Genomic DNA, 12,506 nt, shown 5'->3' with positions numbered 1-12,506 from the left:
TTAGGATGTCAATTTAACACAAACCCACATAGACATCCCAAGATTGTCCCCTAATGGCGTGTCTCACCATGGCCTCCATCCGTGCCCTCCTCTCCTCCTCATCCTTGCGTCGCTGCATATTCTCTAGGTCCTGTCGTGCTTCGCTGAACGACTGCAAGAACGTGTCGAAGATCCCGAAGAACTCGTCAGGTTGCATCCTGCCTTCTTCCTCCCCAAAGTACTTCAGGGATTTGGCAAACTGCAAAGAACATGTCCAATTTTTAGATTTTGGGGACTGACAAGTGGGTGTGCACATAGCCATTGCGCAATAAAGATACATAACTGTAGTGTGGACGTAACCTTATAATCTCATTAAAATGAATCATCTTATTACAAATGTAATAAAAGGGACGTGTGCATGCTTGCAATTCCTCTACTGGTAAGCATTGGTATGCTCTGTGAAGTACAGGAACACACACGCACACACAGGGGAGGAGAAAGACTGCATGAGCTGACCAGCGTATGTCCACACTGTACTGCTCAAGCTGTTCAGTGCTCTGCGCCAGGACGATGCCTCCAGCCAAACCTACTTTACACTCCTACTCACTCAGCTTTGTAATGCGGTATACAGAAAGCATGCGCAGATTCTGGACGGACACCAGACGGTGTCCCTAAATATAACATGATACGATATCAGCTCCACTTCAATATCGGCGTCGCTCGGCTCCTTTGCTCAAGTTAAAATAACAATACGACAGTGTAAAAACACACTTAGAGGGCCGTCTGTTTGAAGCGTTTACAAGTGAAAGTATACATATTAGAGGATGCTCCAACCTGTCTACCTCTTATATTCTCAAACTATCATGTGACATCATCAGCTATATCTTGCATCTGTATCATCATCAGATTCTACGTGTTTGCTTTAGTCAGTTGTATGTATCTATGACAGAAGTATGTTCATCTTGTTTCCCCTGCTGTTCTCTTCTCTCTTTTGTCTGGTTCTCCCGGCTGGCCTTCAGCAGATGGATCCCTCCATATGAGCTGGGTTCTGCTCAAGGTTTCTTCCTGTTAAAAGGAAGTTTTTTTCTTATCACCCTCAGGCTGCTCTGGAGGATTCAGGACAGATTTTGTAAAGTGTCTTGAGACAATTTGTACTGTTATTCACACTATATAGATTAAACTGAATTGAAAATGCTGACATGGTATTGACTAAACTCAAGTGTGTTCCAGCACGCTTTAACCTAACATTGTCTTTTTAACCCTGTTTAGGTCGCTATTTTGTCCACCAGTTAGTTATTTATGTTGTTGTTGTTTGGGGGTAGTCACAGTGTGCAGCAACGGTACCAGAGTTTTGTTTCTGAAAATAGGTCCCTACTTCAGCCGGAAAGATCGAGGATAAATGTGGAACCAAAATAATTAGCTCCACTAAAGAAGATAAAAGCTCTGCTGAGTTGAGGCTTACTGCAGACTTGATCAATCATCAATCATCTTCTGTATGTTCATCACTGGGACAAACAGCGATCACTGTGAAACTATTAAGGCTGCTTTAAGTAGAAGTACAGCATGGTGAAAATACATATTCACAAGTAAAGGTGCTGCAATCACACTATTAAGTGGACTGGATTGATATTTAACGTAAGCATCTAAGTAAAAACTCATCAGTGCAAACAGGTACCTGAATCCTCCTTCTTTTGTTCTACATCCGTCGTGAAGCCTTTTCTGTAGCTTCAGTAACGTCACATCACAGTCCCAGTGATGCCAGCGTGTAGACTTAGGACAGTAGCAGGCTGCAAAGACTCTACATCCCACTCTGACAGGCGTGTCCTCAAGCCATTATTTTATGCGCCGCAATAATGTCTGTTATGCATTATGGTTATTAATCTGCTCGAGGTGGAGTTATTACCAACTATTCATGAATGACATTATTGCCAGTGTCACAATAGTGAGCAGAGGTCTCTACTGACTTGTACAATGGTCTTCTATTTTAGTTTGAAGTAGAGTAACAAAAAGACATGAGACTATACTGTATGTGGTCCTACTGTTGTGATAAAACCGAGTTGGGGCCCGCTATTTTCTGAGGATGCAAAACCATCCTGTCATTATGGTACCGGTCTCCATGGCAACCCCAACATTATCCCTCTCCCTCCTAGTAATTACGTGTCTGGTCAAATCGGTTTCCTCTCGTCCCCCCGGGTCCGTGCTAAATGAGTAAACACACACAGACACACTCACACACAATAACACGGAGAGTATGAGGTCACGCAGATTTAGCTGATCTCACACGGACACAGAGAAATTCAGCTTTTCTTGAGCACTTAACGTACCTTTACTGTTGCACCTCAAATTTTATCTATATTTTTATTTATACATCTTGTTTTAATCAGCAAGTTGGGACTTTTTACACCCTTAGATTTAAATTTCTCAAAATATTACAAATTATTCAGAGGTGTCACAAATACTCTGCACATGGGAATGTCGTATGCAAATATACTAACAGGAACTGATGAGTGGATTTATAACATACCCTTAATTTTCTATCCACAACGAGACAAACTTGTAAAGGAATAAAGGAATGTCCTATTTTTATCTGTCTGCAAACACGAATACAAGGAAAGACCTGAGGAAATGAACTGTGTTTCACAGTAGGCCCACAGTTATCACTCTGGGATGCCCCTCCAATAAATACACACAACAACATACAGGCAAGTATCTATTAATGTAAGCACGAGAAGAACACATTTGAGTGATGGTGCAGTAAGTGTTGACACATGCATACAGCTGGGGGTATGTTCATTGTAACTTGGGGGAAATAAGAACCTGATATTGGTGTTCAGCTAGAAAATCATGAACTAAATATCGTTTCCTGCAGACTTTTGGTTCGATGCTTCTGTAGTTTTCACTCCATTTCATAAATAATCACACAGTCAGGCTCAAAACCCCAAATCTGGCCTGGAAATGAAACTGATCAGGGCTCCTGTATATTTTAGATTACACCTATGCCCTATACACCAACAAATCTTTACTCACACTGGCACTATGGTCAACTGAATGATTGAAAGACTACCGCACCCTATCAGACACTGAGTTGGCCATTTGGTTGGTGAAACATCTCACTATTTATTGGACAAATTGTAATAAACATTTACACATTCACAACATTCATGGCTCCAAACTGAAATAAAAGTGATGTGTGCATGCATATTTCCTTTTTTTGTTTGTTTTTTTGATGAAAACCCTAATATAATCGATTAATTTTATCTTTTTTCTTAAATATTTGCATTTAGTCACTGAATGAGGTGACGCAATGGTCACACACAGTATTAGTTATCTTTTACACAAATGCAATGTGTTTTTTCACTGAGCCTTGCTCATAATGCTGTCTTTAATCCAATATGCATCTACAAAACGGTACAAAATGGATATTTTTGTGATTTTTGTGACAGCTGATTGAAAAATAATGCAGAGAGTAAAGGAAAGACAAAGAAGCGGCCACAGTGATCTACTAGATGAACACGTGAGGATCTGTGCTGCTGCATACTGTAGTGTGTCACAGAGTAATTATTATTATTTGTTAAAATAATTTCTGTGTATTGTGACAATGGCTGCAATGGAAGTTTCAGCTTTTCAGGAGGACATGCTCAACTGTGCACCGTGTAACATAAGGTAGAGGACCACAGGTTGGTCCAGACATCACATCAAAATGTCAGCCTATTACACAGCACTTGCAAAATTAACACTATTCTTTCTTCATAACCCGAACTGTAAACTGCACCAGTAACAGTATGCCGACATTACTAGTGGCATAAATGATGTCATTTACATTTACCTTGTCTGTTTTTGAAGTAAAACAGAAATGATTTCTTTTGATGCTTAAGCACATCTCTGTTCTCATTAAAGTGTGCCAGTGTGCTGTTGTGGGAATATTAGGGTGACGGTGTGATAAGTGAAAGCTGAAAACGCAATTGAGCTCATGTGTGCCACCTCATCCATCGCCATCATGTGTGTTCAATTCATTCACACTTTTAAAACTGAATCTGCACTTACAACTATATAACAATAATAATGATAATACCACAAAAACAAGACCCATGCTGTGATTCTCATACTGTTCTAAAACTAATAACCTTCGATAATGACTGCTTATAAAGTGATGCGACACATTCAAGAAATCACCTACAATGCAGGAAGCTTTAGAAACTAGTTAACCACAAGTTCAAGCAAACTAAGTTTGAAACAACTGGGCTAGAGACGCTGGTCTGTCTGCATAAATAACAGAAGTACGACTTGAAGCGCTTCCTGATGAAGGCAGATTGATGACACACATAGGTGCAGTTTTTAACATTCCAACCCATCTGCTGAATCTCCTATATCACATTAGTGTCTGAACCTGGACTCTTAGGCAACATTCACCACCGGTGCTCATAACTCTTTTCATCTTAATATTTTCCATACAACAGAGAATTGCAGCAAATGAGAACCATGAAGCAGCCTTTTTTTCTGTTTTCTGAACATATTGCCGTGTGGGTGTGTGGATGCGTGGGGCAGTCTCTCTGGATAAGAGGAAAATCCCTTCTCTTCTCTGGAAACCCCTGTCCTAATAACCCGCGTGCCCCCCGGCAGCTGTAATCCTTTGTAATGTATGTAAAAAGTGTCTACTAAGCACGTGTACATCTCTCTTGCAAACACACACACACATACACACACACACTTGTTGCCATGGAGCTTTGTAAGCTTCAGTAGACGGCTCTCTCTGTTCAGTCATCCTCTGCCTTCTTAAAGATGAAATGCACACCCACACTTCCATATTGGTATCCCACTGGAAACCTAACAGAGAGTCACAGAGCCTCGACAAGCACTGAGTCAGTGTGTCAGACTCACCGCTCAGCGACCACACAGACACACGTGTGTGTTCGGAGTCTGGCCCGGTGAACACAGGCTCTTTTGTTTCACAGCAGTAACCGGTGCCCTGTTTCTCCCGTTCTTTTCCTTTTGACATCCCAGCTGGAGAATTTTCCCTACGATTTTTTTTTTTTTTTAACCAAACCTCCTCCTTGAACAGACAATTAAGCAAAAGGGAGGCTCAACTTAAAACCCAAGGGTCCTTCCTCCTTTGTTTCTCTCCTACAATCTGTTGAAACTGCAGAGAATTAAAGCAAGCTGGATCTTTGGGCATACTTTTCTCAGGTATTTTGGAAAAAGATAATCTTCCCAGTAAAGCCTAGTACGACATGATATCTGTGTAAAGATTTAAAGTGTTCAATGTGTCAGAATCAGGATGCAAAGTGTGCAACAGAACACTGAAGGCCTGCAAATTAAATAATATTTTAGCATAAATCTTTAATGCTGACATTCTTTGGGATTCCCACAGTCCCACTCCTATCTTCAGGTCCCATACTTCCTACCATACATCAATACATGAGCCAGCAGGGTTCAAATGGCCATTTGTTCCAGTTGTAAAAAAGAAGGAGTGTGGCTTTAAATAACTAGCTTAAAGAGACAAACACAAAGGGAAGACGTGGGGGGAGACCAGGGTCATCTTTCAAAGTTGGGTTTCCCTCGACTCCGGTGAAGTCATCTCACTGAGCTAAGAGGGATGTTCAAAGGTTTCCCCTTTCAGTTTTCTGCCTCTCTGCTCATTGCTGCTCTCCGGTCTGTCTGACATGAAGGCTTGGCAGTGATGATGACTTGCCAATGACACATTAAAGCCACCCACATGGGCATATGAACTTGCACTTACAGTATGACTGCTCTAATGCATTATTCATCGTACGAATGGATGGTGAAACAATTAGCTACCTTGTCCCTGGCTTCACTCAGCTGGTCTTCGAGCTCAGAGAAGCTGAAGCCAGCCACAGTGATGAAGTCACCGATCACAGCCACAAACTTATCCCCGCGTTCCCTCGTCCGGCTCTGCTGGTAGTGCAGCTCCTGGTGAGGGCAAAACAGACCAGAAGTTGTGTGACTTTAAAAGGAAAGATGTGGCGGTGAGTTTGCACAGTACGTCGCGTTCACGGCTCTCTGTGAATTGCGTATTTGCACTTAAGCACTTGTTCCTGCGTGCGGCAGTGACAACATGACATGTTGCCGTTCCGTGTCACGGTGTATGGAACACTACCAGCATTTAAACACCTCACCCCGCTGTCATTTACTGGATTGCCCAAAAACATAATTACAGACAGGAGAAGAACCAATGGCAGGGAGAGTGACGCAAAACAACTCACCGCCTCTAAGGCCTTCAGTCCACTTTTGATACTGTGTACTTCTTTTTCCAACTCTGCCAAACTAAAGAGACAGAAAACAACAACAGATGCAGAGGCAGTCTTTGTTAACAGTGGTCTGATGCACATGCCTACAAGTTCTGGGCTCACCATATGTGCTGTAATTTACATTTTTTTTGACTTTTTAGAAAAAATATTCATTATGATTAAAATCTCCCTCTAACCTTACATCATACAACACATTAATACCTAAGTAACAGGTTTTCCTTCTAGACGTCCCTACAGTGAGACGTTGGGCACTCACTTGACTTTAGCGGCCTCTGGCACAGTGCCGAGGTCCTCCTGGATGTGCAGCGTGTCTGGGTAGTTCTTCTCAAAGATCATGATCAAGTAGTGCAACATGGTGATGTTCCTGTTGAATCACAAGAGAAGACATACAAGCATAGTCAAGCGGTATTTAGCCATAGCAATTGAGGTGATTGAGGTTTTTCTTTGTGCACTGCATAAAATATAGCACACACAAATCCAATGTCCTCAGTCTCCATGCTACCTGTTTGTATTATACTGTATTCTGTCACTGTTGTGAGTGCAGTGCATGCTAAGAACCTGCTTGGAATCATTATATAAGGTTGGGGACTTAAGTGTGTTTTATCTACTGGAAGCCCATATTTCTCTTTAAAATTTTACTCACTTAAACTATGCAAATCCAGTAGCTTACAAGAATTTGTCATTAGCAGATAGCTGTAATATGTGTCCGACACACATAGACACAAGATTTTGTGACAAAGATTACATGAGTATAAGAAGAGTTCATTAGATGTCCACAGTCCCCTCTGGCCCACCTGTCTATGCTGGACTTTGTGTCAGCAATCTTGTTGAGACTGGAGACCTTGAATCCGTAGGCATTGCCTCTCTGGCCTTTGTTCATGAAGTTGCCAAAGGCCAGCACCACCTCCAGAACCTGAGTCAGACGCTTGCTCCGGACCACCTCCCTGGATGCGTTCAGAATGGCTGGAAAATGGAGAGAGAACGACAGATGCAGCTGCAGTCATCATGTTGTCAGTGATTGATATTAGTGTACTTTTATAACCTTTTACATTACATAAGGATTTGGCCTTACGCTATTCCCTTCCATTCTGCTTCTTTACTTAATCCCCACTGAAACACAACCCCATCTGTACGTGGCCCAAAATTCCCCATCCTTTTCATCAGTTTTAACATCCTTCATGGTGCGTGATCAATATTTCCCACAACTGGGAAGCTTGAAGGGGAAACCCATCACACCCTGCCATTCATCCATAACACGGCGGGAAGAAGGGAATATTCCAAACACAACCCAGCACTGTCCATTGCTTTCCCCCTGGGAACGGACTTGTCTGGCAAAGTGCAGGTGATTCCCCTCTCCGCAGAGGAAACCTCACTGCGAATGTGAAAATCGTTAACAAAATTCATATTGTTATCGTTACAGTTCCTTCTGCTGTGATGTAGCTTGGGAACCATTCTTCTGGCTCTGCTTGACAGTGTTCTGCAGGATCAAGAGAGGCCTGGCTCACACCGCGCCGTCTTCTGAAAGGAACATGCTGGGTGGTCCAATTGCTTCTCGAATATATGACGAAGTAACGTGACTAATAAAAGGGCAAGAGGACTTTACGGGCATCGATGAACAGTGCGGTCTGGGGGTATTTGGATCCAACGGCAGAGATTCTAGAGGTTTGGATCAATACTCAAACTCACAGAATTATGCCTCGGCTCAATTTTCTTCCAGTTCCTGGCATCAGGTAATGTATGCCTGAAGACTAGAATAAATAGACTATCTGATAAATATTCTACAGCACACAGGGGACTAAACTCTCAATCAGCACTCACTGCAAATAAAACCCCCTTCCGGCAAAACTAATGTGAATGTGATGTGATGCTCAGAAAAGCCTGCAGTGTCTTTCAAGTTGCGCTGGTTCAAACAGAACCTACGACAGCGCGGTCATGACACACCCTGTGACTGCACGTGCATGCACACAACTCTATGGACATTATTGGAAGCTTTTCCCCTCAGCGTTTGAAGTAAACTGCAGAGTTTACAAGAGACACTTTGTCCTCTCAACATGGGCCAGCTTTCCAAAACAGCCGCACTGGTAACCTTGGAGAAAAAAAATAACTGCTGCACATAGGGCAAATCTACAGTCGACCCCTTTCTCTCACACACGCAAACTTAACACAAAGAAGGGATTGTGAAAAGCACTGGTCGAAGCTGATGACACTTTTAATGTGCAAAACATTTTTGTTTTTTTTTATCTGTAAACTGTGTTCAATAGGAATGTGGTATGCACTAGAAGTATGTTCTCTGAAATGTCATCTTCAGCTCCATGTCTGTATATTACTAAAAACAAATCCTTTTTCAGACCGTTTTGATCAGACAGTCTAAGTCCTCCCAGAGAAAAGCTACTGTTATTATCGTCAACAAATCCTGTGAAAAGACCAAAACCAACAAGCCTGTCTCTCAGTGCTTTCTGACTTCTCCACCCTGTCTGGAGCGCTTACTGTGGCCCCCAGCCCACTGGCGCTTTAATGCATTCTGCAAAAATAGGTCACAAATATTCAGGTTCATTTTATTAAGACAATTTTCGGCGGGGCCACTGTTTTTAGCAAACGTCACTCGGCAGCAGGATGGAGCGCGTGGAGTCAAAATAGACTGCAGCGTTTGAGCTAATGGCAGCAAAGGAAAATGCCACCCGGTGTGGCTCACTGATGTGGTTTTAATAGTTTTGGAACAACAATGGAGCTCCAGTGCACAGGGGATTAATCCAGGTTAGGCTTGTAATAGTTGAAATTAGTATTCATCTTTGGTACTGAGTAACAACAAGCTTAATATTATTATTCCAGTAAGCAGTCAAATAAAGTCCAGGTCTGATTCTTGCACCTCTCAGCGACCTCAAAAGTGTCTGCCCTTACCTTCAACCTTAGGCTTGGTTTCAGCTAGACGCTCTGCGAACTTCTTCTTAAAGAACAGAGCCTGTAGTCTCTGCTGGTAGTGGTCAATTCTGATGGGGAGAGGAGGGAAGGGAGGTGCAAAGGGAAAAAGCAGAAAAGAGGGTAAGTTACTTTAGTCTCCAGGGGAGTGAAAGTTCAAAGCTCGAAGTCCCCCAGTTGTACGAAACTCCCTCTCTCAGTTTTCACTGGCCCTATCACACCATATGCTCCCGTCAGGCTGGAGCGTTAACAAATGGGTATGTTAAACTTTGCCAGAAATTCACCAAAAGAGCAAGAGGGATTTTCAAAGAGGGACCGGGGATATTAAATCGCAAGAAAATCCCTGATGTATTCCTCAGACCAAAGGAGATGCGGTCAAAAGGAAAGAAAGTGGCCAGGGTAATATTTCACTAAAGGAAACAGAAAAAAAGGCTTAATTATCTTGTACAAACAGCGCAGAATCTGAAAAAGTAAGGAAATGTTAAAAAAAAAAAAAATATTTAAAACGTCTCCACTGCCTGGTGGGACTACAGTCCTCAGAGGGACGCTATGACTTCTTTTCTGAGCTAAATGATGAATCACCCCAGAGTCTGAGGCTTGTTCTCGTCACCACCCTCTCCACTTACTGCGACAAAAGCTCATTCTTTCTTAACAGAAAGACATTGTGCTTTTCAAAATTTAAGGATCCATTTGTGGTTGACTGCTTGATGCCTTCACTGTGCAGAAGAAATCTGGATATTTTTAGACTGTGACTGCACGCCTGTCGCCACTGTTTCAACATGCAGACACACACTTTTATGTAACAACGACGTTAAATGTTTATCAGAGTGCTCTACTTTCCTACCAACTGTGTCACTTTAACATTTACCAGCCCTGGCAGTGCTGAAAACTGTAGCAGACAACAGAAACCCAAACGCCCAAGCTGAACCTAACACCTCACCTCAGTGTCATACAATAATGTAGTCCTGTGTACCTGCTCATTTCAAAGAGGAAGCGGTCAGCGCGGGCCATCCTGTCAAGCTCATGTTTGTGCTCCTCCAACAAATCGATGTCACTTTTCTCAGGGACAAACTTCAACAGCTGGAAAGATGCAAAGACGGCATTGATGCAAATGTTAATGCAGGAATGTTTAGCATCTAACTACAATGTCATTGTGATATGCTTCAGTCTTATTTTTCTAAAACATACATATTTTACACAATAACAGTACCAAATTACATTAAACTGAATAAGTGTCCATGTGTAACTGAGCATTCATTCATCAAGCATCGACCCTTACCTGCTCCAGCATATCTTTGGCTAGCTCTTCTCTCTCATCCATCTCTAATATCGCTCTCCTGATTTCTTCATTGCTCATTTTTAACCTAAAAAAATAACAGTCGTGTGTTGTTAGTTACATCCCATAAGTAGATGTAATTCAACTGGCACATTACAAACACACAATAAAAAAAAAAAACAGTCTGAATAGCGATCGGTCAAACCCCGGAGCACTGCCGGCTGTTTTCTGTGCATCTGATCAGTGTTACGTGTGCTGAGCTGTGATCAATAACAGCACTGTTAGTCTCTTCATCGAAGTCCTATCGACCGCTCTGTCCCCATTTGGGAGTACCCCAGGGTCATTTGCTATTGACACGAAAGTGAATGCAGGGACCATGCTGCTGTTTTGTCAGACACACAAAGAGATCAGGAAGCCTATTTATTGATCTGTATTGGGGGGAGGCCTTGGACCATTCCTGCTGGGAGACATGCTAATGGTAACCATATTGCTGAGTGGATCTTAAATGATGACAACTGATTCCGGTTCAGATGTACAGAGGCTCAAATGGGAGTGGCCCTTTGGGAAGAGGGGTCAGACACACATGTCTTAATTTAATTTAGGAAAAAAAGCAGTGACTGGTAGGACACTAGTTTATAACAGAAATGTGAACATCATTTCCTGAGAGAAATCTTCACCTGCCCTGTGCCCAAAATCACTCACTCTCTCTCTAACCCCTACTCCCTACATAGGGTTTCTCTATAGCTTAGATTGAGCTCAATCCCAACAGCTTTCAGACACGTATCATCGTTTGATGTGGCTCCCCTTGTTATCCCATTAATATTGACCTATTACTAAAACAGGATGATTTTGTTAACAAATACTTGATGTTCATGAAATAAAAAAAATTCAATTATGTTTAAAAAAAGTTTCACATTTTTGCAACAAAACTTCAAAATGTGCCTCACCACCAGTCACTATCGGCCACTGGCGGTGGCGCTGCTAGAGGCGCAATGCATGATGGGATATCCACCACCCGTTGAGTACTACTTTTTGCAATGCTTTATGGGAAATTTTGAGTGCCTTATGTAGGGCATAGAATTATATTACTAAAGTTTCAGACACCACTACAAAATGGCGTAATCTCTATATAGGGCCCTATGTAGGGATGAGGGGGCGATCTCGGACACAGTCCTGGAGTATATTTTATGCTTGTTTAGCCTCAGTTTGATCTTTCAAAAAAAATATACATGGATGGTAATTCAATGTTAGACGTCTTTGTGTGTCCATTAAAAACACATTTCTGTAACTAGTGGTAATTTGCCTCAAACAGCTCCACAGAGAGTTACAGCCTTAACCTCTGATACAAAGGCTGTGATTTACTTCACAGTTGCCTGCGCTCAGAGCACTCTCTTTAGAATTAAATGCTAATTAATGGCATGTGATGTAGTATAAGTAACCTTTGTCACTGGATCCCCTTACTTTGAAAGAAGGATGACACAGTTCTGTGCACGTCTGCCATCGATGACTGACAGCTCTTTGACTTTCCGCGTGCTGACGTATATGTCATCCATAGAGCCCGTCTCCTTCTGTAGACAGATTAAGGCAGAAAAAAAAATGATCATGTTTGAAACCTCACACAATGTAAAAACAACTTCTTCTCACATCTGCCTAACATATTTATCTTGTTTAGAGGTGAGCCCTTCTGGGAAATGTGAATGCGAAACAATGTGTTCATTTAGAGCAGATTAAAACAGAAAACCTTAAGAACCAAGTCCAAATTTTGCAGTCAGTGCCACTATCAAGCACAGACCAAAAGGTTGCAGTCGGGCCAAGCACTTCAGCTGGAGTCAAATTACATGACCTATTTTTGCCCTTACCGACTGCAAATGTCAAGTGTCTTGCATCAGTTCATAGAGGCCAGAATGCACATCTAGTTTTAAATCTTTTGCTCGGTTTGGGAAGTTGAATGAAAACATTTTTTACAGCTCAACAAAAAGAGCTGTTAAAAAAAAAAAAAATACAAAGACAAAGACAAATGTCAAAAAAAAACAACAAGAAAACAGGACAGAGATCTTCTGGTGAGTCAC

General features: G+C 42.0%; 1 protein-coding gene across 5 annotated transcripts in view; it reads right to left on the bottom strand.

The window, feature by feature from the left end:
* The window catches only part of daam2 (dishevelled associated activator of morphogenesis 2), an 88,765-nt gene that overhangs the window by 4,170 nt on the left and 72,089 nt on the right, over nt 1–12,506 (bottom strand). For all 5 annotated transcript variants that reach the window (XM_047610464.1, XM_047610467.1, XM_047610466.1 and 2 more), the window contains 9 exons: nt 11,899–12,005; nt 10,441–10,525; nt 10,135–10,241; nt 9,144–9,232; nt 7,040–7,208; nt 6,502–6,609; nt 6,201–6,261; nt 5,776–5,907; nt 68–238 (listed from right to left, as the gene is read on the bottom strand). In XM_047610464.1, coding sequence (XP_047466420.1) covers nt 68–238; nt 5,776–5,907; nt 6,201–6,261; nt 6,502–6,609; nt 7,040–7,208; nt 9,144–9,232; nt 10,135–10,241; nt 10,441–10,525; nt 11,899–12,005 — 1,029 coding nt within the window. The remainder of the gene's footprint in view (nt 1–67; nt 239–5,775; nt 5,908–6,200; nt 6,262–6,501; nt 6,610–7,039; nt 7,209–9,143; nt 9,233–10,134; nt 10,242–10,440; nt 10,526–11,898; nt 12,006–12,506) is intronic.

This window comes from Mugil cephalus, chromosome 17 (genome assembly GCF_022458985.1).
Source record: "Mugil cephalus isolate CIBA_MC_2020 chromosome 17, CIBA_Mcephalus_1.1, whole genome shotgun sequence".
In the NCBI taxonomy this organism is placed as follows: domain Eukaryota; kingdom Metazoa; phylum Chordata; class Actinopteri; order Mugiliformes; family Mugilidae; genus Mugil; species Mugil cephalus.
This window is presented reverse-complemented; position numbering and strand designations above follow the sequence as displayed.